The 26678-nt window shown below is 40.5% G+C and overlaps 1 protein-coding gene across 1 annotated transcript; it reads right to left on the reverse strand.

Moving 5' to 3' along the window:
- Window positions 1–10662: 10662 nt before the first annotated feature.
- On the reverse strand, window positions 10663–16412 carry LOC113612787 (secreted seminal-vesicle Ly-6 protein 1-like). Its single transcript, XM_027092927.1, has 3 exons — window positions 16349–16412; window positions 11976–12089; window positions 10663–11210 (listed from the first exon to the last, which is right to left on the reverse strand). The coding sequence occupies exons 1-3, from the start codon at window positions 16410–16412 to the stop codon at window positions 11086–11088; spliced, it is 303 nt and encodes a 100-aa protein (XP_026948728.1). The 3' UTR covers window positions 10663–11085.
- Window positions 16413–26678: the final 10266 nt, after the last annotated feature.

Here is a 26678-nt window from a genome sequence, read left to right on the forward strand (position 1 = left end):
AATAAAATTTTAAACAAGATTTTCTTTTTTACTTTTCTGATATTTCATTGTCAGTGTAAAGAAATGCAACAGATTTCTGTATATTAGTCTTGTACCCTGCTACCCTGCTGAATTGGTTTATCAGTTCTAATAGTTTTTGTGTGGCATCTTTAGGTTTTCCATATAGAACATCATGTCATCTGCATATAATGACAATTTTACCTCTTCCCTTCCAATTTGGATACCTTTTATTTCTTTTTCTTGTCTAATTGCTGTGGCTAGGATTTTCAATACTATGTTGAATAGAAGTGGTGAGACTGGGCACCCTTGTCTTTTTCCAGAATTTAGTGGGAAGGCTTTCAGCTTCTCACCATTGAGTATTATACTGGCTGTGGGTTTGTCATAAATGGCTTTTATTATGTTATGAAATGCTCCCTCTATACCTACATTGGAAAGAGGTTTTTTTTTTAAATCATGAATGAATGTTGAATTTCTCAAATGCTTTTTCTGCATCTATTGAGATGATCATGTGGTTTTTGTCTTTTCCTTTGTTGATGTGGTGTATCACATTGATTGATTTACATAATCTTTTAAAAATTATTTTATTTTATTTTTGGCTGCATTGGGTCTTCGTTGCTGCATGTGGGCTTTCTCTAGTTGTGGCGAGCGGGGGCTACTCTTTGTTGCAGTGCGTGGGCTTCTTGTTGCAGTGGCTTCTCTTGTTGTGGAGCATGGGCTCCAGGCACGTGGGCTTCAGTAGTTGTGGCACACGAGCTCAGTAGTTGTGGCTCATGGACTCTAGAGCGCAGGCTCGGTAGTTGTGGCGCACAGGCATAGTTGCTCCGCGGCATGTGAGATCTTCCCGGACCAGGGCTTGAACCCGTGTCCCCTGCATTGGCAGGCAGATTCTTAACCACTGTGCCACCAGGGAAGCCCCAATTTACATATGTTGAACCATCCTTGTGACTCTGGAATGAATTCAACTTGATCATGCTGTATGATCCTTTTTACTTGTTGTTGGATTTGGTTTGCTGTTATTTTGTTGAGGATTTTTGCATCTATATTTATCAACGATATTGGCCTGTAATTTTCTTTTTTGGTAGTGTCTTTGCCTGGTTTTGGTATGACAGGTGGCAGGAATATACAATGAAGAAAGGACAGTCTCTTCAATAAGTAGTGTTGGGAAAACTGGACAGCTACATGTAAAAGAATGAAATTAGAACATTCTCTAACACCATATACAAAAAAAAAAAAAAGAAAGAAAGAAAAAACCTCAAAATGGATTAAAGAACTAAATCTAAGATGGGATACTATAAAACTCCTAGAAGAAAACATAGGCAGAACACTCTTGGACATAAATCACAGCAATAATTTTATGGCTCTGTCTCCTAGGGTAAAGGAAACAAAAGCAAAAATAAATAAATGGGACCTAAATAAACTTAAAAACTTTTGCACAGCAAAGGAAACCACCAATGAAATGAAAAAACAATCTACTGAATGGGAGAAAATATTTGCAAATGATATGACCAATAAGGGATTAATATCCAACATATATAAACAGCTCATACAGCTCAACATCAAAAAAAAAAAGCCATTGAAAAATGGGCAGAAGAACTGAATAGAGGAAATGCAGTTGACCAACAGGCACATGAGAGGATGATCAACATTGCTAATCACCAGGGAAATGCAAATCAAAACCACAATGATATATCACCTCACAACTGTCAGAATGGATATAATCAAAAAGAACACAAATTGGGAATTCTCTGACTGTCCAATGGTTAGGACTCTGTGCTTGCACTGCTGAGCTAAGGGCCCAGGTTCAATCCCTAGTCAGGGAACTAAGATCCCACAAGCCGTGCAGAGTGGTTTAAAAAAAAAAAAAAAAAAAACCACAGATAACAAATACTGCACTACTGGTGGCAGTATAAGTTAGTGCAGCCACTGTGGAAAACGGTATGGAGGTTTCTCAGAAAACTAAAAATAGATCTACCATTTGACCCAGCAATTGCACTCCTCAGTATATATCCAAAACAAACAAACAAAAACCACAAAAAACAGTAATTTGAAAAGATGCATGCACCCTTATGTTCATAGCAGCATTATTTACAACTGCCATGATATGGAAGCAACCTAAGTGTCCATCAATAGATGAATGGATAAAGAAGCTGTGGAATATATATACAATGGAATACTACTCAGCATAAAAAAAAATGAAATTTTGCCATCTATAGCAACATGGATGGACTTGGAGTATTTTATGCTAAGTGAGGTCAGTCAGACAGTGAAAGACAAATACTGTGTGACATCACTTGTATGTGGAATCTGAAAACTACAACAATCTAGTGAATATAACAAAAAAAGAAGCAGACTCACAGATATAGAGAATAAACTAGTGGTTACCAGTGGGGAGGGGAGGAGAGGCAATACAGGGTGTGGAAGAGGGAGGTACAAACTATTGGGTATAAGATAAGTGTTTATTGTACAAAATGGGGAATATAGCCAATATTTTGTAATAATTGTAAATGGAAAGTAACTTTTAAAAACTGTAAAAAAATTTTTAACAATTAAAAAAAATTGAAAACAAGAAATGTAAAAAATAAAAACACACCAGCTCTTGGTTTTATTGATTTTTTCTATTTTTTAATCTCTATTTTATTTATTTCCTCTCTGATCTTTATTATTTCCTTCCTTCTGATGACTTTAGGTTTTGTTTGTTCTAATTTTTCTAGGTCATTAAGTTAGGTTGTTTATTTGGAATTTTTCTTGTTTTTTTGAGGAAAGCCTGTATCATTATGAACTTCCCTCTTAGGACTGCTTTTGCTGCATCTCATAGGTTTTGTATGGCTGTGTTTCATTGTCATTTGTCTTGAAGTATTTTTGATTTCCTCTTTGCTTTCATTGTTGACCCATTGGTCTTTTAGTAGCATACTGTTTAGTCTCCATGTGATTGTTTTCTTTCTCGTTTCTCTTTCTGTGGTTGATTTCTAGTTTCATGACATTGTAGACAGAGAAAATGCTAGAAATAATTTCTATCCTCTTAAATTTGTTGAGCCTTGTTTTGTGCCCTACTATGTGGTCTATTCTAGAGCATGTTCCATGTGCACTTGAAAAGAATGTGTATTCTGTTTTTTGGTTTTTTTGTTTTTTTAATGTAGTGTCCTGTAGATATCAATTACGTCTTAAGTGTTCTATTGTATCATTCAGGATCTCTGTTGCCTTACAGATTTTCTGTCTGGAAGATCTGTCCATTGATATCACTGGGTGGGGTGTTAAAGTCTCCTGCTATTATTGTCTTCCCATCAGTTTGTCCCTTTACCTCTCTTAGTATTTGTTTTATGTGTTTAGGTGCTCCAGTGTTGGGTGCATATATGTTAACGTGTATGATAACCTCTTCTCGTATTGATCCTTTTATCATTATAATAGTGTCCTCCTTTGTCTATCTTTATGACCTTTGTTTTAAAGTCTATTTTGTCTGATATGAGTATTGCTACCCCCACTTTCTTGTCATTTCCATTTGCATGAAATAGTTTTTCCACCCCCTTGCTTTCAATCTATATGTGTCTTTTGCCCTAAAGTGGGTCTCCTGTAGGCAGCATATTGTAGGTTCTTGTTTCACTATCCAATCTGCCACTCTGTCTTTTGATCAGAGCATTTAGTCCATTGACATTTAAAGGAATTATTGATAAATATGTATTTATTGCCATTTTAAACCTTGTTTTCCAGTTGACTTTATATTTAATCTTTGTTCCTTTTTTCTGCTTTTTGTTTTTCCTTTTGTGATGTGTTGATTTTCTTTGTTATTACACTTGAGTTCCTTGGTTTTTGTGAGTCTATTGTATGTTTTTGGTTTGTGGGTATGTGGATTTCAAGTATGTTAACCCATAACTATATTTACTTGTTTTAGACTGATAGCCACGTAAGCTCAAACACATTCTTAAAGGTTCTACATTTTCTTACTACTCTCTCCCTCATTTTGTAATTTTTATGTCCTATTTTACATCTTTATGTTTATCCTTTTGCTCTTATAATCACTTTCACAAAGTATTCAATTGTTTCTTAATCTATATAATGGCTTATATAAGTGATCTTCAATACTTTTATAAACTTGCCTTTCCTATTGTGATTTTCCCTTTCCTATAGATTCTTGCTTATTTTCCATTTAGAGAAGAACTTTCAATATTTCTTTTAGGACATGTATAGTATTGCTGTATTCTTCTAGTATTTTCTTGTCTGAGAAATTTTTTCTCTCTCCTTCTATTCTAAATGATAATCTTGCTGGGTATAGTATCCTAGCTTACAGGTTTTTCCCTTTCAGGGCATTAAATATATCTTGCCACTCCCTTCTGGCCTGCAACATTTCTGTATAGAAATCAGCTGATAGCCTTATGGGGTTCCCTTGTAACTAACTCTCTGTTTTTCTCATACCGCCTTTAGAATCTTTTATCTTTAAATTTTGCCATTTTAATTATGATATGTCTTGGTGTAGGTCTGTTTGGGTTCATCTTGTTTGGGACTCTCTGTGCTTCCTCTACCTGGATATCTATTTCTTTCTTTTGGTTTCACACGTTTTCAGCCATAATTTCTTCAAATACATTTTTGATCCTCTTTTCTCTTTCTTCTCCTTCTGGAATCCCTATTATGCATAGGTTGGCATGTTTTATATTATTCCATAGATCCTGTATGCTGCTTTCTTCTTCTTTTTTTTAATTTGTCTTTCTGTCTGCTTTTCTGATTGGGTGATTTCCATCATTCTATCTTCCAGATCATTTATTCGTTCTCCTGCACTATTTAGTTTGCTATTTATTGCCTTTAGCTTGGTTTTCATCTCAGTAATTGAATTGTCTAATTTTGATTGGCTCCTCTTTATAGTTCTAGTTCCCTGTTACAGTGATCCACTTTTCTATCAATAGCCCTTTCTAATTCCTTTAGCATTTTATTATGTTCTTTTTGAACTAGGAGTCTGATAGACTGGAGAGGTCTGTTTTATTGTTTTTTCTTTCAGGGAATTTCTCTTCTTTTAATTGGGAGTAGTTCCTCTGGGTTTCTTTTTTACTATATTTCTCTGACTCTATTAATTAGGAGAAACAGTTATCTACTGTGGACTTGAAGGTCTTATATGAGGGAGAGACCCTGTGTAGCATGTAAGAGTACAATATTTTGGGTGCAGGGGTGTTTTGGGTATGGATGCCTGCCATATCTTTGCTCAGAGTGTGCTGGCTGTTGGTCCCTTGATAGGGGGTGTGTTCGGTGTTGTGGTGACCAGAGTCTGCACTAGATGTTGGGCAGGGCCTCCTCTTTGATCTGTGGTTGTCATAGCCCTTTAGGGGACAGGGTCTGCTCCCCACTTGTTGGAGTAGAAGCTCCCAGATCTGGTTCTAAGCTTCATAGTGAGATAGGTGGGACTGGATTGCTCCCTCTAAGAAGGGAGCTGCTGAGTGTTCTTCTGCAAGAGGTGTTTGCTGGGACCTGTGATTCTGTGATGTTGCCTGCCACCTGGTGTGCATGCCCACAAAGATCACTGTTGCTGGCACAGCCATCAGGGGCTGCCTCCACATGGGAGCTCCAGTAATTGGCTTGGAGCTCCCTTAAGCATGCATGTGTGCTCACGAAGCTGCTGGTGTGAAAACTCACTGGCACTGTGTCCCCTGAGCCCACAGTTAATCAGCTCAAATGGCCCTTAGGCATGCATGTGCAGTCCTGGTCCCAATATCCACCACAGCAAGAACCCACCTGAGCTGTATCCCAGCACCTGCAGTAGGATTGGTGGTAATGGGCTCAGATTTCAGCCCTGCATCCACATGTGCCCACAAAATTCACAGAACCCACAGCTGCCAGAGTCTTTGCTCCACTGTAAGCATGCTGATAATGAGGCTGCTATGCAAACCCACGTCCCTCCCTTCCTGTGTTGACATGGGATTCCTATGGAGGACACACACTCCATCCTGCACGTGCCCCCAGTTGCAGCCCAACTGCACTCCAGTCCCTATGACCTGTCTCTGTGCAACCAACCTGAGTCCTCTCCCTATGTCTGTCCAGTGAACCCCCAGTTTCAGCACCCAACCACTGCGCACACCAGCAGGCGTACATCTTAGGCTGGGATGTGTGGTGATGTGGCCAGGACTGTCTGTACTGGTCTCTCTCTACCCTGTGGGGCTGCAGGCCAGCTCCTACACTCTCCTCTCAAGCCTCTGAAGCTCCTTACCTGTCCTGGAATAACTCCCAGCCAGTGAAGGAGGTTCCCAGGGTGAGGGAACTTTTCCTCTTTCAGACCTCCCTCCCTGGGGTGCAGGTCCCATCCCAATTCCTCTTCTTCTCCCTTTTCCCTTTGTCCTACAATTTGTTTTCCATGTAAGTAGCCTCTGTGGAGAGGATGGACACTGAGGAAATGTACTACTTTGAGGAGTCTAAACCTCATTTCAATAGGACTTGATAACATTGTTCAAAGGTGAATTTAACTCAAAGATACATGCACCCCAATGTTCATAGCAACACTGTTTACAGTAACCAAGACATGGAAGCAACCTAAATATCCATTGACAGAAGAATGTATAAAGAGGATGTGGTATATATATGTATAATGGAATATTACTCAGCCATAAAAAAGAATGAAATAATGCCATTTGCAGCAACATAGATAGACCTAGAGATTATTATACTAAGTGAAGTAAATCAGACAAAGACAAATATATGATATCACATATATGAGGAATCCAAAAAGTGATACAAATGAACTTATTTACAAAACAGAAACAGACCCACAGATATAGAAAACAAACTTATGGTTACCAAAGGGGAAAGAGGGGAGGAATAAATTTGGTATATGGGATTAACAAGATACAAACTACTATATATAAAATATATAAACAACAAGGACCTATTGTATAACTCAGGAAACTATATTCAATATCTTGTAATAACCTATAATGGAAATGAATCTGAAAAAGAATATGTACATGTATAACTGAACCACTTTTGTGTACACCTGAAATAGTGTAAATCAACTATACTTCAAATTAAAAGTTAAAATAAAAAAAAAGAATATTAAGCCCAGCTCCAACATCTGGGTCTATTTGTATATAGTTCTCCACTGGTTAAACTCAGGGACCCTTCTCAATCCCCCACCACTTGGGAAGATGCTTGATCTACGTGTTCTTACTAAAGTCCTCAGTGGAGGGAGAGGTTAGATCTGTGCTTATGAACAGATGAAGATCCTCCTGTTACCCATATATGTCTGTGTTTGGCTTGAGCCACCAAATGATAAAAACAAATCCCTCTCATTGATTCTCAGCTCTGCTTCTAAACCCCCTTCCATCCCTCCCTCCCTGCACTGAGCACATATTTTACCTCCTAATGTTTTCTCTCTGTATCAAATATCAGGGTTTTTGGTGTAAATTTTTATGGAAGGAAGAGACATGGAACTAGTACATGGAAACTGATTCAAGGGCTGATTGGGTTGGGGGCCAGTGAGTCCAGAAGAAAGAGAGATGATTGTAGAAGACAATATATAGTCTTAATAATCTATTAATCCTTTAATAGTCCCAAACAGCCTCTAGTCAGTTGTGTAGGTTCCATATTTGCCAGACAAACTGTTTGATCCCAGCCATGATTCTCTTGCCCTATGTCTTGCTGGGTTCTCACTCATAAGCGTGTTGACAAAGAGAAGATGAAGGAGACATTGGAAGCAATTAAGCCATGTTTTAGGAAGAAAAGACAAGTCATCAGTGAAATGCAAATCAAAACTACCTTGGAACCCCCATACATCATAGGAATATAAAATGGTGTAGCCACTTTGGATAACACTTTGGCAGTTCTTTTAACTTTTTTTAGAAAGTTAAACAATGAATTACCATATGACATAGCAATTTCATACCCAGGTATTGGTGAAATAAAAATACTTTTAAGGCAGAACAAGAAAATCTTTAAACATAAGATTCTGTCTCTATCCATTTGGGCCACTACCCCTCTTTACTGTGCATTGTGCATCCACATTATACATTAGCCAGATCTCCTTAGAAGACACAGGAATACCTGCTTGACCGAAAACAGCAATTTTCTCCTGGCATCAGCAAGGTAACTCCTTAGGAGATAACATTCCTTTCTCAATCCTGTAAGGGGTCATGATGACCCACTACTTGCCTTGTAAGTGCAGATCTGGACTATGTAAACTATCCATATGTTACTTTGATATATAATCTGTTGTCTCAAAAACGTATATAACTGTGCTTTGACCTCTAATGGGTGGAACAGTTCTTGGAGATTTCTGAAAGTGTTTCCTGGGTTATAATCCTCAGGTTGGGTAGAATAAAATTCCCCATTTCTTTCTTGGATTGACTATCAATTAATTTTTTCATTGACAGTATATACCTGAGAGAATTAAAAACAAGCTGACACAAAAATTTGCACACAGGTGTTCATAGTAGCATAATCCATAATAGGCAAAATGTGGAAAAAACCCAAATGTGTGTTAACTGCTGACTGGATAAACAAAGTATGGTCTATCCATACAATGGAATACTATTCAGCAATAACAAGAAATGATATACTGATACATACTTGTCTACTTAAAGAAAAATGTACAACATAAGAGTTGTGAGTTTATGTTTTATTTAGCGACTTACTGAGGACTATAGCCTGGGTGACATCCTCTCAGTAACTCTGAGGAAATTACACAAAAGACGCAGAGGAGAAACCAGTTTATATGATTTTTGGCTAAGGAATATGTGTATCCAAGCATACATCTTGGTGAAAGATTACTGCTAGGCACAAAGAACACATATCTCAAGTTAACGATTTTAGTGTTTTTCCTATGTATGGGAAGGTACAAGAACCTGGTGTCATTAAAATTCTTCCTGAGATATATAACTATCTAAGGGGCCTGCTTGTCCACAGCACAGGGTGCTCCATCTGTTATCATCTTAATTTCCTCTCAGAGTGCACTGTCGGTCAGCACTGCAGTGGGTTACAACTTAAGTCTTGAGGAACCAGGTGGTGAGCAGTGCTCTCTGTTCTTCTTTGTTTACATGCCACAACATGAGGGAACATTGGAAATGAACAAACAATTAAATAGAAATGGATAAATGCTTTCAAATGTCAGCTGTGCCTTCATCTTTGGGTTTTCTGCATCCTCAAAAAACAAAAAAACCCTTTAAAAAACCTCTTTCAAAGGTTGGAAAATTCAAGAGGAGAATAGTATTTTATAACATATGAAAACTATATGAAATTCAAATTTTAGTGTCCATGAGCAAAATTTTGTTAGAACACAGCCACGCTCATTTATTCACCTATTTTCTGTGGCTGCTTTTTGCTACAAATGACAGAGTTGAATAGTTACAAGAGACTGTATGGTTCACAAAGCCTAAAATGTTTACTCTCTGGTCCTTACAGAGAATGTTTGTCTATTCTTGCTCCAATAAGTAACTTTTGGATTGGAGAGAGTATTGTGAACTTTGGAGACAGATCGTCTGGGTGGAAATCTACTGCCACAGTTTTGGGAACCTATTATACCTCTCTAGGCTTTAGTTCCCTCATCTATAATATGGGAATAATAATAGTACCTCCCTCACAGAGCTGTGAGAGTTAAAAGATATAATGCATACAAGAGTACTGCTTTTGATACCTGCAACTTACGATTATCATTGTTGTCTTATTATTGACTGCATCACGGAAAGATATAAATGCTGAGAGCAGACACAATCATAAGGACTGGATACATTTTAGTGACATTCAACATCTTTGCACCTTTGAAATGTACCTTTGGGTGAAATATTTAAACATCAAGCATTGGTGGATGAAAAATGGGTACTTAGTGTGCCAGAATAAGATCACATATGCACTCTGCTTCTTATTCTAACGATAATTCCACCACTCAGAATTATCTTCAGTCTTCTGTCTTTGCAGATGGACTTTCTCTGGTTCTCCATCACATGGATGAAGATGGGCACCCCATAGCAGCTGAGTTTCATATTACAGTTCTAATCACATTCAAAGAATTAGATTCTAAAATCCAATAACAAATTTGCCAGGAAAGAGAATTTTATTGACTCAACTTGGATCAAGTGTCCACCACTGATCCAGTCAACCCACACCAGAGGAAAGTCTTCTAACGTCCACATGGTTTGCACCCTTGAGGAGATGTGTCTAAACGCACTCTCCTACCCAGCCTGTGGCATGTTTTCTGTGAATGCAAAAACAAGCTATGGTGATCCGGAGACCATTATCAGGTGATAACCAAAAAACGCAGAAGGCTGCAAATAAGAAAAAGAATTTATTTAGAGTTCTAAGAATTGCATTTTGGGAGGCACCGATTCGAATGGCAACTCAAATGTGCTCCGGGGGGAACAGAAAATAGCGGGAGCTTCTAAAGGCAAAAAAAGATATTCCAGAGAAGTAACGAAAGTTATCTTTACAGAACTACGATTGGTGTCGGCAGACTTTCAGTCACTTGCTGGCAGCACATTGGTTGCTGAGCTGTGGTCTCTAAGGAGTAAAGAAGGCAAGTTCCAGGTGGTCTCAGGATGGATGGGTCCAAAGTTTATGTTGGGTTTAGGGATGGACGTGTGTAAGTTCCACTTCCCTAATAGCCTCCCAACTCCATCTTAAATCACTTTGACATAAGTGACTCCATTTTTTTTATTTTTTTTATTTAAGCCACTTAAGAGATTTGTGTTACAAAACCTAGCCCACTCAACTAACCCATCATTTATGGACTCCCCTCACACTTCTACTGTTTTCAGCTTTCAAAGACTCTCCCTCCTCCTTCAGTTCCTGCCCCCAGAACATGCAGAATCACAAATGCAGCCTTCCACAGATGCTGCCTTTTTAAGCAGCAATCAATGTGACTGATGATTTAGGGCCTGAAAAGGGAGAAGGTAGCCTTGGACCTAGCTATGCCCATCAATCTTCACCCCAATTTGGTTTCAAAAATTATCCCTGGGGCATCTCGCAATGAAGGAAAGGAAAGGGGGCCTGAAAACAGAACGAGTCTGAGGCTGCTTCTCATAGGGGACCCATATTCAGATCACAGAATCTTGGAGACTGTGGTGGTTGAAAGGGATCCTAACTTAGCTTCATCCACCACATCAGGGTGAAAGCTGGGCCCTGTCTTTAGAACTTGTTGCAGAGAGGTGAGTCATGGCAGCATCTAAATTCCACAGTAATATTGAATTTAAAGAGCTTCATAGGAACACATAGGCTGCTACAACCCTGGTATCCATAGGAAATGGTGTCACCTGGAAAGGGACAGAGAAGAGGGCAAGTGAGGTCCCAGAACCCAGGCTGCAGGCCCATGGGTATGGGGCCCAGCATATCCTGGTATGCAGCTCAGTAAATATTCCTGAACGAAATCACAGGGTCAATGCATCAACCAACTAATCAAGAATTCAGAGGAAACAGCACATCCCATGGAGGACTCATGCTCCTGGTGGGGAGAATGTCTGTCTCCTGGGAATGAGATGCTGGAGGTAGGCCCCCTAATGGGCTCTCCTAAAATAGCTCTGCAAGCTCTGTATATTAGAGCTCAATCCATTCCCTCCACACAAGAGAGAGCAGAGAGGATGAATGGAAATTGCCCTCTCCACCCTGACCATTTCTCCCCCAGTCTATGTCCCTAGTTCCCCAAACCCCCATCACAGTCAGGTCCCACTCAGAGGAATTTCAGTAGCCCAGTTCCAGTTACCCTCAGGAGCTAAACTCCCTACTTTGCTTACAGGTCGCCATCCCAATTAATACTGAGTGGCAGCCCAGTACCACAACGCGATGAAAATGTTTCACTAGGTTAAGAAAAGAAAACCAACCCCTTTTCTATGCAGTTCCTACTCCCAGGGTTCCTGAGGGGTCACTGCCCTGAGTCCTACAGGCACCCGGCCTTGTTCTTGGGGCCCAGGCTCTCATGGTGTGCCATGGAGGGTTCATACTATCCCCCCACCCTGAACACGCACTGCCAGCCCCTAACCTCTGGCAAAGGTCACCCAGGAGACTTCTCAGGCCCCACCTACCTTCGTAGACCTTCCTCAGGAAGCACTGCTGGCTGCCTTGAGTGTGGCAGAAGCTTTCCCCGCTCTCGCAAACCCCGCTGGCATTGACTCGGTGACACTGGAAACATTCTAGAGCTGGAAAGTCAAAGCAGCATAATAAGGCTCTTCTGGCCCAGCATCCCGGCTGCTCAGGAGGGAGCACACCTGTGACCCAGGTTCGCCTGGACACTGACCAGCTCCCAGCGCCTGAGGAATGTGCTGAAAGCAGGTCATTTCTCCGTGCTTGGCTTGCACCTGGGAGGAGGCGTGCGCGCCTCTAGGCACAAGGTCTGCACCTGAGCACAGAGGGCTCTGCCTGTCCTCCCAGGGATGGGCTGTGCTGCTGGAGGAATGAGGTCAAGCCCTTCACTGCAGCTCCACTGACCCCACTTGCCAACTGATTATCACCCCAACACCAAGGGACACCATTGAAAATGTTCCATGTGAATGGCATCTGCAGGAGCAGAACAGGTGATGGTTGGAGTTGCGAAGGAGTCGGCACTGCCCACCCCTGCTCCGTCCTGGCTGCAGCTTCACAAAGCCTCCCTTCACCCTCCTTCACACAGAGCCCCACCCTCCACTCTCCCTTTCATCTGAGGAGTCGGGCTCCGAGGAGAACGCCAGGACTCAGCCTAAAAGGAGAGCTGAAGGGGGCAGGTAGGGGAGAGAAAGGACGGGTGGGAGGAGGAGGATGGGAAGTAAAAGAGAAGATTGGAAGTAAGAGAGTGAGGCAAGCCAGGGGGAGATTGAGGAGAGGAGGGGAGGAGGGGAGGAAGGAAGGGAGGAAGGAAGGGAGGAAGGAAGGGAGGAAGGAAGGGAGGGAGGGAGGGAGCTTCCGGACAAACACTTGCCCTGGAGCCTCCTTCTTGGGATGAGCACCCAGTGGTCCCTGCGCTCCCTGCATTATTCACCAAACAGTGAGCACCTGACATGTGGGAGGCCCTATTCCATGTGTTGGGAATTGAGTGCTGAAGGAGCACTAAAACGTGCGTTCCACTTATTTAAACAATAAACAAATAAATGGGGAAAATGACTGACAATGAAAAATAAGAAAGGTTATTTCAGGTCCTGGTGACTTGTGAAGATGATGAGATGGAGGAAACATGGAGGAGACAGCGTGGGGAGACCTTGGGGAGGCAGGAAAGCTTTCTCAAGTGTGATTTAAGCTCAAACCTGAATGATTTTTTTTTTAAAGCTGACTACTTAAACGGCTGGGAGAAGTTGGGAAACTGGTTCCAGGAAGATCCACAGGCAAGTGCACAGAAAGGTTCTGAGACGGAATTAGCTTGGCCAGTTTGAGAAACAAACAGAACAGCACAGGTAAAGTGGAAAAGGGTGAGAATATTATAAAATGGGACTGAAGAGGTCGGTAGAGACCAGACCATAAGCACGTATCTGCTTAGACCCGCACTGTTGTACATGGTATCCACAGGACTTACATGGCTGTTGAGCCTGTGAAATGCGAGTAGTCCAAACAGATGGGCTGTAGGTCAATTTCAAACACTTAGCACACAAAAAAATTTTAATTGCTCATCAGTAACTTTGATGTTGATTACATGCTGAAATAATATTTTAGATGTATTGGGTCAAATAAAGTGTACTATTAAAGTTAATTTTACACATTTCTTATTTTTTTAATATGCCTACTAGAAGATTTAAAATAACATCTGTAGCTCAGCTTATATCTTATTTGGACAGGACAGTTTAGGCCATTGTAAGAACTGGGATTTTATTCAAAGTTGGAGGAAGCCATCAGAGGTTTTTCAATAGAGAATGACATTAACTGATCTATGTTTTGCAGTTTCACTATGTTTTTCTATTCACTGCAGGTGTGCAGACAATAGAGTTTAAAGAAAGAGAAAGTAACAGAGGGCTAGGAAAGAGGGTGGAAACTGGAAGGAAGCCACAAGTCAACCGAATCCGTGCAAAATGTGAGAAATTAAAGGTCAAGTATAAATGAAATATTTATGTGGGAAACAGGGGCTGGGAAACCTACAGCAGAACAAATAGAAGGTCATTTCAATGTGCTTGCCACGACCTCATCATTTTTTGTGTAGTTTAAATCTGAAACTATACATTTTTTTATTTACTCACACATTTTTATCTTGCAGTAAAGCTTTTCGCCTGGAATGAACTTTGAAAAGTACACACTCAATAGAAAACTGAGCACTCAATTCCTCTTGCTCTAAACTTAATGATGACTGTATAACTTGAACAGCCTGTCTGTCAATATTTACCATTGCCCCTGGGCCTGTGCTGTCCCTGATCCCATGAAAACCTCCTAAAGATACAAATCTGCTTAAGAATTTCAGTGGCTCTTTTGAAAGTTAGTAGTTATTTGAAGAAGGCTGTGCCCTAGGATGATTTCACTTGTGCAGCTGCAACAGAGGCCTCACGTATCACTGACTGAAGCAGGTGTAATTCCCATTGTCCTCCCCGTAGCCCTCAGCCTTCACCTCCACATGCTTGTGACTGCAACACTTGTGACTCTGACGGGGGGCTGTAGGACACACTCGCTGTGCATACAGGGCAGCTGGAACAGCAGATGCCTCTGGGAGCGTCCCTCTCCCAAGAACAGATGGGGAATCGGTGGGTGACTACTCCAACTTTCTCACCCATGAGTTGGATCCTCTACACTGTCCTCCAGAATTTCTAGCAGGATGGATTCCATTTGCCCACCATGGTGTCCAGCTTATTAACTTCATTGCATATTCTGTCTTACTTCCCCAAGCCCCTCCTGGTATTTCCTGGGATCACCTTCCAGACAAATGATTTTTACTCCTATCAGCTTCAGAGGGAAGCACAAGCCAGGATGATGGATTTTCATTTAGATCAAATGTGTGTTCTTCTAAATTAATTTTTTATATTTTTTTTATTATGAGTCTTCTTGTGCTTTTACAAAACAAACCAAACATTGACTATTAACAGACTGATTCCGTTTGCCGAAGAAGGACATTGGAAACAAATGATGCCTGTTAATGCCAATGATCATTCCAGTTTTCAATCAATCATGGAATCAAATAAAAGCTATGAAAGTATATTCTGTAGAAGGTGAAACACCCGACTTTTTGTGAATGCTATAATAAATTTAATTTAAAAGTCCACATAGAACATAAAATCATTTCTTTTTACTGTGAAAGAATAAATACAAATGCTGGTAGAATATAATATTGCAGCAAAAAAAAAAAAAAAAAGTTTTTACTTAATTGAGACCCAGAGAGCAAAAAATGCCCTGATAGTTGGTTTTGATTCACACATAATTCTGAATTGTGTCCTAACTGTGTCCAAACCAGATAGTATATGAATATAAATAAATATATATGTAAATACTTTATATATTTTAATGTTATATATTATAATGTTAAAATATATAATATATATAACATATAGAATATGTTATGAATTATATATATGAAAAAATATATTTTATATATTATATATGTATGTGCACATACACACCCACAGATAAAATAACTGAACTGTAAAAGTTTTGTGATGTGGAATAAAAAATAGTCTTTAGCAAAATTTCTCCCTGCTCCTTGTCATCAAGCAGATCTGAAAATGGTTTAGCTTCTAAGGAACTACATTGTGATTCAATCTAAGTGTGCTACAACGGCAATGAACATTTCGTAAAAGGTCCTGCAAATATCAGTTGCATTTTGGTCAGGTAGTAGATTTTGACTCCATTTTTTTATGTTTCACAGCTGGCAGCCTTGAAGTCTCTCCCCTGTGCCCCACATCTGGGCCTCAGGAGCTCCCTCCTTTACCACTGGTGGGAGTTTCAAACCACACAAGCCCCTACCTGAATGCAGGAACCCTTGCCCTGTCTGTCCCCCTCACCACCATAGAAATTTGAGTCTCCTTTCTCTGTTGCCTCAAGCCATCTTAAGACACCTGGCAGTAAGCCCTGCTCTCCCGAGAAAGCCTCATTAGGTAAGTAATAAACCTTTTCATACTCTCCTGGTGCATATGTGACATCATCAGTCTTGACATCTGATCCAAGTTTGGGTGAGGGTCCATCCTGTTTCTACAGTATAACCCCAACAGTCTGAAATCTTAAAGTAGTCAACAAATGGAGTACCCAAGTATTTCAGCTTTCAAAAATGTTTAACCAGTTGAAGTTATGAAAAACAGACTTTCAAGCAAAAAGATATTGAAATGTATTCCTACGAAAGCAGAATGCCCCAGATTAAATTGTAAAATGCATATGGTCGTCTTATCTGTTGGACATTCTAATGTCAAGGCAAGCAGACAAAGAGTCAAAGAGAGAGGCAGTGCCTGGAAACATAACCTGCCACTCACCCAGGTTCTCCTCAGTCCCCATTGCCCTCCTACATGCTCCCCAGAGGGCTCACCTTGCAGGAATCTCAGCAGTGAGGACAGGACCACCACCAGCAGCAGCAGGAGGCACTTACCCATCTCTGGATTTGGCCCCAGCACCAAAGATTTACAGAAGGCAGGACAGAACCACAGGCCTTGAGAGCCTCTGAGATATGGCTTTATAATTCCAGGCTGGGAGGAGCAGCCAATGGCAGCCCAGGCAAAGGGCTGTACTTCCACAGACAAAGAGCAAACAGGGTCCCTGAAGGAACTGGGGCCCTGCATTCCTTTCAGCATTATTGGCCCTGCTCACCTCCACTGGCCCTACTGAGGGAGCCAAGTTATGTAAGAAGAGCTGGCTCTTTTGTGTCTCCATTTCACAATTGTAAAATGGAAGACTAGAGTCTGACTTACACTGCCTAAGGATTTGGGAATTCAATTGAGTTAGTGACGTTTTATAATCTAAGATGTTTGCCATATTGAAAGGAACTACTGAGGTATGGTGTGAACAAAAATACTCCTATTAAGGATACTCTCTTATTAAAATAAGCCTAGGGAAATAAACACATGCTTAGACTTTGTAAAGTGCAGGCTGGACACAAATAGATTTTGGTGGTAGTGTTACCAACCAAGGTTCCTGGCCTCCTTAATCAAAAGAAATTGATCAGAGGCCAGACAAGAAATTCAGGCAAGGCTTTATTGGGGCCCCTGCTGCAGCAGGGGAAAGTGAGAACTAGCAACAGTTTCCCTTATTCACTCGCTCACTCAGAGGAGGTGAGCTGGTTCCTTACATGGGGTGAGGTAGGGGTGGGTCCAGGGGTCAGGCTGGAGGGGTGGCTTAGGTGGTCTGCCCACCCCTTTGGTGGTGTTGTGTACAGGGGGCATATGTAGGACCCTGCTTTTGCTCCCGGCTCTTCAGAAGTGGCAGTTGTGCTTTTGGTCTCTTTGTATCTTGTTGTCCATAATCTGCCCCAACTGCACATGCACACAGTTATTTCTAGTCCCTTATAGTTTCTTTGTATTTTGTTGCTGGAGGAGACATTTGTCCAGGTGCAAACACTGCAGCAAAGGGTCCTAGGTCCCAGGTCCCAGCCTGTCTCAGTATTATTGTCTCCTTTCTTGGAAATGAAGCACATCTGCATTTGTTTTTTCACGTTTTGGCAAACAGGAGCAAAATGGAGTATTTCTCCATTTCTCCATCTTCAAGATTTATACTACAAGCAACCCAGAGTTCTTGTTGTCAGTTTTTCATCTCACTATTCCTTTTTAAATAAAATTTTCTTTTCTATTCTGGATGCTAGATTAGAGCCAGTGGAGAACTCTCTTTCCAGAATGGTGTCAGGAGGAGATCTGCAGACCCATTCCCACCCCATCCAATGAAACAACTATAACTGGCAAAAGCTATTTTTAAAACAATCATTTTAAATCTCTGGAAAATGTCCTAAGGGCATACAGCAAATCAAGAAACTTTTTTTTTCAAGAAAATGTACTAAATCTCAGTAGGAACAGTGAGAATCTGTGGCATCTGAACCATAACTTGCACAGGTCTGCATGAAAGAAATTCCACTCTAGGAAGGTATGGCCAAGAAAAATGGGGCATTCTTTACCCCAGCTCCCAGTGGAGGGACATGGCATCTCACTGGGAGGGTCAGACCACTAGCATTCCTCAAGCATCGTAGTTCCAAGTTGCAAAAGCTAAATTCCTGCAAGTATGGCCAAGACAAATGTGTCCCTTCCTCCACCAACCATGCTCCCCACCAGAAAGCAGAGCCTCTAACACAGGTGTGGCAGTCTGATAATATTGGGTCCCAATTGCCCTCAGCTATGGCAGAGGTTCCATTTCAGGAGAGGCAAGACAAGAAGACCAAAGGCTACTCCCCCTGCGCAGTACCTTGCTTGGAAAGCAGGGATGTAGCTCTTGGCTAAGTAGGTCTCTGCCCCTCCACAAACTCTGGGCTTAGAGATTTTGCCAAGAGAGAGGGGCAGTCCATAGGAGCTTAAGAATCTGAAGTTCTCCCCAGAAAAACAAACTTTATTCTAAACAGAGTGTGCGGACATTCAAGAATAAGGGCATCCTCAAAAACAATGGAGATTTTGGTGGTAAGCAATTAAAGAAGAGACTCTTATCTCCCTGAAAGCAACACGTTAAACTGTAGGTTAGCTAGTTTACCAGAGAGAACCAGAGAAAGAAACAGCTAAGAAAAATCCTACTGGGAGCAGAACAAATATGAAAGACTGGCCTGAAAAGTGACCTTTATAAAAGGGATCTGAAATTAATTGGATCAGACAATGAAGCTTTTCATGTCCTAAGTCATTGTCAATAGAGCCATCAGCCAGTTAGTCATGGAGCCCACAGCTTGGTGTGACACAAGTAGAGGCAGACAATTTCACAGAGAATCAGGGAAAGAGATGGTCCCAAAGAGCCCTGATAGGCCACTCTCATCCCAGGATGACTGTGACCATGCACCAGCCTGTGCCCTCTGAGGGGTGACATCAAAGCTGTCACACTGCAGGGAAAATAGATTTCACTAAAATAGTCCAGCCAAGTCGCTAAACAAATAAACAGGAAAATGACGACAACAACAAGCCCGGGAGGGTAAGGTGAAACAGCAGGAATCAATATCCAGAGTTACTACAATAATTTACCTAAAGTATTCAGTTTTCAACCCAAAATTATGAGACATGCAAAGAAACAGGAAAGTATGACCTATACACATAAAAAAACCCACAAAAAACAGGCAATAAAAACTGCCTTTGATGGGGGGGTGTCAGAGGAGTGGATGGGGAGATGGTCAAATTTTTATTATAAGATGTCTAAGTTCTGGAGATCTAATGTGTAGCATGGTGACTATACTTAATAAAACTGTATTGTATATTTGAAACTTGCTAAGAGAGTAGATCTTAAGTGTTCTTACCACACACACACACACACACACACACAAGGATAACTTGTAAGATAGATGTTTTAATTAGCTTGATTGTGGTAATCATTTCACAGTGTATACATATATGAAATCATCATGTTGTAACTTTTAAATATACATAATTTTTATTATCAATTATACCACAGTAAAGCTGGGGTAGGGGGTTTCAACCGAAAAAAATACACACACCCTAAAAGTTGAGAGTTATGTTTTATTTGGCAGAAATTTTTAGGACTTTAAGCCCAGGAGGCAACTGCTCTGAGGAGGTGTGGGGGGAGCCAGGATATATAGGAGTTTTGCAAGAAGGGCAGGTAGTCTGAACGTCAAAAGATTATTGTTAATTAAAGAAAACCAGATATTGCAAATTAAGGAATTTAGCACTTTTCTGTAAATGGGAAGATGCAAGAGTCTGGGCTCACTGAAATCATTCCTTTGATATGCACCTCAGCTATCTGAGGCCAGTGTCCTGTGTTTTCACATCCTGAGTTTCCACAGGGCTCACTGTGGGGAGTGGCTGCAGTCTGAGGGCTGCTAGATGGCAGGCATTCTTCTCCTTCCTGAGTTCCCTTAGTGCTCACGAGCTCACCAATGGTGGCTGCAATCTCTGATGACTGTGACATCCTTTGTTTACTGATGTGGCAGGAAATATAACATTTCTCAGGGGAAAGAAACTTTCCATGAGACATCCTAGATGTCACATTTAACAAATATAAAATTATATGTTTGGTTCTATTCCTCTGAGGAACCTTGATTGACACATCATCCAGAAAGTTCAACAAATTCTTAGTAGGATGAACACAAGAGATTTACACCTAGGCATATCATAGTAAAAATGTTAAAAGGCAAAAAAACATCTTGTAAACAGCATGAAAACAAATGACTCATGACATACAAGGGATTCCTTCAATAAGGTTAAAAGCTGACTTCTCTTTAGAAATAGTGGGGGCCAGAGAAGATGGGATGACAAATTTAAACTGCTGAAAGAAAAAACAAAACTGTCAACCAAGAATCCTACATTCACAAAATTCATCTTTCAAAAATGAAGGTGAAATACAGACATTCCCAGATGGACAGCCAGTGCAGAGGGTAGGGGTGGGAGGGTGGTAAACAGCATCCCATCCTCTGGGTTGTTCTCCAGACTAAGAGAGAGATTTCTACTGAATAATATATACTATATATAAAATGCATCCCAATGAAAGATGCTGAAAGAAAAAAAAAGCAGTTTTTTTTTATCTCATACATATATTAGAAATGATTTTTAATGTGTTGTTGGGAAATGTTCCCTGATTCCGTACTGCTTCTATAAAAGATCCAGGCATGTATATGTATACAGTTGGGAGCTGGGCATGTGTACAGTTTAAAGATAAAAAATGTTTGCTCTCACTCTCCTAGAAACATTTCACTTTTCATGAACCATAAGAATTAGATCTCTAATTACTTGTTTACTTAATTGCTCTGATTCAGGAGAATAATAAGCAACAATCTTCCCTCATCTCTCTCAAAGTGTAACTGAGCAGGAACCTATGGGGCCTTCCCAGGACAGGCCTTGCCCCCATATCTTCTGCTTTAGCTCTTCTCTGAAGTACCTAGATAATAGTATTTGATGCAAATTTCATGAGTTGTTTTCCAGATGTGAAAACCCCCCGCCAAATGGAAGATGTGAACTACTTGATGACCATGAGCACATAGCTCCAGGCCTCCCAGAGCCTAAGGACTGATAAAGTTAACCCCTGTGACACCACCCTGTTCCATCATCATCAGCCAATCAGAGAATTGTACAGGATCCGAACACCATACCCTGTGACCTCCTCTCCATTACCTGGCTTTTAAAACTGCTTTGCCAAAACCCTTCGGGTAGCACAAAGCTTTTTGGGGCATGAGCCACCTCGTCTCCTTGCATGGACTTGCAATAAACCTTCCTCTGCTCCAAACTCTGACATTTCAGTTTGTTTGACCTCACTGTGCGTCAGGCACATGAACCTTCATTAACAATTTTGGTGAGCCAGCCAGGAGTCTGTGCCCGTGGCTGGTCAACCCTGGCCTGGGGCAGCCCCTTCCCTGAGCCTCCAGCAGCTGTTGGAGCCCATTTCACTCCAGGGATCTTGGAGGGACTGTCCCCAACAGGCGTTGGTCTCCCATGGCATGAGGCTGTTTGAGGCGGAGAAACATCTGGAGCTGTGGTCCACATTCGGTGTCATTGGGTGAGCTGCTCCAGCTTGCGCAAGCTGGGAATTCTCTCCACTCCATTTGGGCTGCTTCCCTGGTGGGAAGTGAGCCACTTGAGGGTAAGTCACTCTGGTGTGTACAACCAGAAACATAATCCCCCCTCAATTTGGGCTTTTCCTTTACAGGACAAGCCAATTTGTTTGATTGGGGTACCCTGTTGGAGAGGGGAATTGTTGTTGTACTCTACCCGATTTGGGAACCAGTTCATTTGCTTTTTGAGAGCCAGGCTTGCCAATTTGTTTGGAGGCCTCCGTTTGGGAGTGGAAGTGGAATTTTAGACTACACCTCTTCTGATTTTCTGTCTGTGTGACTGTAGCTTAGTTGTTTGTGTTTTTGTGTGTATCATTTTGGGGTGAGCCACTCATAGTCCATTCTTTCTGGCTATGCCTCCTCTGATTCTTTGTTTGTGGGACCATGAGTTTGTGGTTTATATGTGTGTTAGTACTTGCCTTGGCCAGTTGAGATGTCTTTGGTGAATGATGGGGCTCATGTGTGATGACACCAGGGTATCCTTCCCTATTGCATAGGTTTCACCTGTGGTGGAGCATTGGTTGAGATTTTCCCTTTTGAACTAGCCACGATCATTCGTTCAGCTTCATCTCCAATGGGACATTGGTTGGGGTTCTCCCCTTTTGGACTGATGGGGCACTGGTTGGGAATCTTCCTTTTTTGAGGGTCTAGGGAGACCTGAGAGACCGATTTGAATTGCTGTTTGCTTGATATATGATAACACTGGCCATGAATAGTTAAATATGGATGATCAGAGCTCTTTTCCATCTTATAGTCCCCTAGAGTATTTTTGTAAAACTAATAGATCTTTAGCTATGCTTCCTAAATGAAAGAAAATGCCTCAATACTCCCTGAGATCTGGAGGGCAAAGGCCCCTAATGGCTTGGCTATTATATCAAAGTAGATCTTTTGCAATTGCTTTTATCTTGTGGGTATGTGTGTGTCTGTGAATGAGTGTCTTGGTACCTGAGTCCAAATCCCTTTTTCTCTTCCTGGTTTTGCTGAAAGAGGGTCATGCAAAAGTGAGCAGATGATATGTATTATCGTATTTGTTTCTTTAAACTGAGGTGGATATTTGGGAACAGGAAAAAAGAAAGCTCTCTGAAAATAGCCCAAGATGGCTGGGTTTGGTGTAAGTAGTTAGAAGAGGAATTTGCATTTCTCTTCCTGTGCCTTTGAAATGTAAATGATTTACCTGGGTTCTCTGGAACTTATCTAATCAATCTGTGTTGCTTGGTACTGGAAAAAGGGATGCAGGAATAACATTCAAACTGTTGGGAATGTTCCCTCAGATAAAGTTTAATTCATAAGCTTCATAAGGGTAGGAAGAAACTTACAGTAAAATCTGTTAATTACAAAAGGGTGAAAGAGGTCCAACAGGGACAGGCACTTTTGGTTATGCATTTCATAGCCCAGTCTTCCCTAGACATCAGGCACAAAATTCAGAAAACAATGGCTGGTCCTTGGACTCTAATGAACGATTTGTTCCGATTGGCTTATTCAGTTTTCAATAATAGGGATATGCCCCAAAAGGCTGAATGCACCCAGAGAAATATGCAAAAGGATACTGGTGCAACCTTTTTGGTCTTAACCTGAAAGGTTGGAAACCTTAGCAACCATAAAGAGTATGTAATGGGGGGTGTCAGGGAAAAGGCAGGGGCATGCTTTCCTGGAACACCTTTGTGCAAGATTAATGGCCAGCTGTTTTTATATTCCTTTCTGTTCATGCCTGATTGTCCCATCTCTTTAATGGGAAGAGATTTATTAACTAAGTTAGGGGCCACTCTGTTTCTTGAGGGGCAAGAAACATCACCAAATTGTTCTAACAGAACGCAGAAAGGAACAGATAAAATCTGAAGCTAAAATAGAAGGCTTAATAGACCCTGGAATGTGGAATATCAAGGTTCTGGGCTTGGCTGAAGATATCCAGCCAACGATTATTAAGTAAAAATGGTTATATATTGTCTAAATATAAGGTACAAATTTCTTAAACCTAGGGAAGATCCCCAAAAGTGTTTGTAAATAGATTACCAAAATGGGAGGCCACTGGTCTAACTAAATGAATCATAGCTGATAATCAGAGGCTGATAGGAATTCCGGGGGGAGGCCTTCTCCCCTAAGCTAAATGGGGAGCCACCCAGTTCTTTGAAAAAAAAAAAAGAAAAACCAAACTGTCCTTGTTTTACAACTCTAGTCTTTACAGGACCAGAGGTGTGGCTCTAAAAATAAACCAATGCCCAGCAATGCTTGTACCATTCCCCAAACGTTCCCTATTTATCTTAAGAGACTTGTAAGTATTAAACAAAGGGGAAACAAAGTCATCCTAGGAGAAACTTGCCTGTACCTTTGAGATGCAAATGTCCTATCTGGTCTTCTCAGGAACCTTCATCTCTGCCATCTTTTTAAAATGCAAATTTTGAAAAGAGGGAAAAGTAATTTAGAAATTGACTTGTCAAGGGTAAATAGAAATCCTAAGTGTCTTTTCTGTAAATATTTAGCCATCCAAGTGAGCTTGATTTGTTCCATCTGCAAGAAACCTAATTTTAATCCAACCTCTTTTGTAAACTGGTGGGTTTTACATTGCTCTACCTGACTCAGGGATGAAATTTTGAAATGAGAACTGTGAGGTCTCTCCATTTGTGTGTTTGTATGTGTGTTTGTCTTTGGATAACATTGCTGAGGTTAATGTGTAAATGAGATTGGTTTAATTGGCTTAAAGAAAAGTAAGCACTTACAAATCAAACAATCCTAAATACAAGAGAAATTAAACTAAATGAGTTTCAGGTTCACGTGAACTGGGACATATTCAGTATTAAATTAATACCTGGTATTAATGTTTAAGATTGTTGATCTAATTAATATAGGCATGTCTTTAGAGTCATCAACATTAATTATAATAATTTCACTGCACCTAAGTTTAATAGAAGTTTAATGGAATCTTGTTATATCTGTTGCAAATTTGTCAGCAAGAAAAATAACTTGATATGATGAAACTTTAAAGTAAATGTAAACAAGATAAGAACTTTTAGGTAAACTCTATAGGAATAATTATGTTTTGAAAATTATCTAAAATAGTCTCTCCAGATTTTGGTAACTATTACTTGCCTCTTGGTTTTCACTAGAAATTAAGGTTTATAAGAGTCAGGGATTCTAATTTAAATATGTAATTAAAGCTACTGGAAGTAATAAAACATTTCACTATACAGTAGGAAAGTGGGATATATGTTTTGAGTAAAAGGAGTTTTATGCATGGTCAGGCTGAGATTAGCTAAAACTTAATTGGGTAAATGGATTTTCATATTAAAAGTAGACTGGTACAGGACTAGACTTGGTTCCTCTCTGCTAAGAGAACAATTTTACTTGGAATGCTGCTTTTGATGACAGATTGTGTGAACTTCCTTGCCTTTCAGTGATCTGTATTTGTTTTTAAATATTCATAGTGACCTATGATTCTATCTGACAAAATGTTTTTAAAAAAACTTTTTGAGGGCTTCCCTGGTGGCGCAGTGGTTGAGAGTCCGCCTGCCGATGCAGAGGACACAGGTTTGTGCCCCGATCTGGGAAGATTTCACATGTCACGGAGCGGCTAGGCCCATGAGCCATGGCCACTGAGCCTGCGTGTCCGGAGCCTATGCTCCACAACAGGAGAGGCCACAACAGTGAGAGGCCCGTGTACTGCAAAAAAAAAAACAAAAACAAAAAAAACTTTTTGATATTTTTGATGAACTTCCTATCAAATTCTAATTAAAGTTCTTTTGACTTCAGCTAGCTTTGGGATGCTTCAGAGGTCCCCTGAGGCAACTCAGAAAAATAATATATATATTAAAATGACTAGAATTGGTTGGTATGCTAAATTACATGAAAAGCATTGTCAAATGAGTGATAACCCTCGTAAGATTATACAGTATGAATAAATGTTATTAATATAGGCATTCTAGAAATTATATAGTTTCTGAAATTCGTATACGTCCTGGTATAATGCTATAATTTTAGTTGTTATCTTAAAATGTTGTATGAAACAAAAACTTGGATAAGCTTCTTTGCCAAGAAGAATTGTAATCAGATCTTTAACTTTGCCTTTTTAAGACCTTTATCATTCATATGCAGCTAAGCTGATGCTTTGAAAAACTGCCACATCTTCAAGAAGAATCATAGAATGGATGTTTTGACAAAAACAGGTTTCTGATAACTTTTAAATCATACTGCTAAACTAGGTAAGATATTTTTAAAGTCTAATGGAAACTCTGATTTCATAAAACTGTCAGTAAAAAGGATTAATTATGTGGGACTGAGTAAACTGATGAATATGATTGCAATTTTTTAGTTTTGTCTGAAATATTACTGGCTTTTAATCTGTGTTTTTACTAAGGGGTTTAATATTCCCTGCCCAAGCCTGATCAATTCCGTTGCAAAATCACCCATCATTGCCCCTGTACAGCAGGAAGTAGCCAAGGTCAGTCATTGCCCCTTTCCCCACAAGACTGTGGAATGGACATTGGCTGCCGGGACCTATAATAGGGAAGAACAAATCTGACTCCATATCAGATCTGTTTCTTTTACTTTAAACTTTGTATTCCCTCGCTCTTGCTACAAGCTAATCACCAAAGTGATGTCGCCTATAGCTTAAAGTATACATAATGGCCCATCTCAGGGAATCCTACCCCATGCTTGAATGTTAAACTAGAATACCTTTGTTCAGCTCCCAGATAACATCCTGACCCAGCCCACCTATGAATGGCTGCAGGAAAGAAGAAATTAACATATCCCTTCCTGAGTCTGGCTGAAACCAGGAGATATTTGCAACATTTTATAACCTATATTGCCTTTTTTTTGTGGTTTCTCTTGTGTGACTGAGCTGCTGATAAAATGATAATATATAGTTCCATATGAGATCAATGATTATACTAATGTAATTCTAGATATGGGAAGAAGCAACAGGAGGGAATATTTTCCTGGACCATAAGAGACTGGTAAGATAGGTGGTCCAGAGACTTTTGGCATTAAGGCCTAGTCCAGTGATAGCACACTGAGTGGTCTACCAATGAAACCTTCAGCAGACCTGGGAATGAGCATTCTTAGCACTGTGGAACAAGATGGTCATGAAATTTCCGCAAAACCATGGTCAAATTCAGGATCATGAAGGGGCCCTGCTGGGTGAGAATTGGCACTTGCCATCTTCCTCTCCATTGCAGCTGCTGACCTTCAA

This window comes from Aethalodelphis obliquidens, unplaced genomic scaffold (assembly GCF_003676395.1).
Source record: "Aethalodelphis obliquidens isolate GAN/ISIS:26980383/991018 unplaced genomic scaffold, ASM367639v1 scaffold82, whole genome shotgun sequence".
NCBI lineage: Eukaryota > Metazoa > Chordata > Mammalia > Artiodactyla > Delphinidae > Aethalodelphis > Aethalodelphis obliquidens.

What these genes read in the sequence shown, in the direction of transcription:
- LOC113612787 (XM_027092927.1), bottom strand. Translation starts at nt 16,412, where the DNA reads ATGGGTAAGTGCCTCCTGCTGCTGCTGGTGGTGGTCCTGTCCTCACTG. An exon ending in ACTGCTGAGATTCCTGCAAG is followed by an intron (nt 12,090 to 16,348) that starts GTGAGCCCTCTG and finishes TTGACTTTCCAG; the next exon opens with CTCTAGAATGTTTCCAGTGT. An exon ending in CCTGAGGAAGGTCTACGAAG is followed by an intron (nt 11,211 to 11,975) that starts GTAGGTGGGGCC and finishes GTCCCTTTCCAG; the next exon opens with GTGACACCATTTCCTATGGA.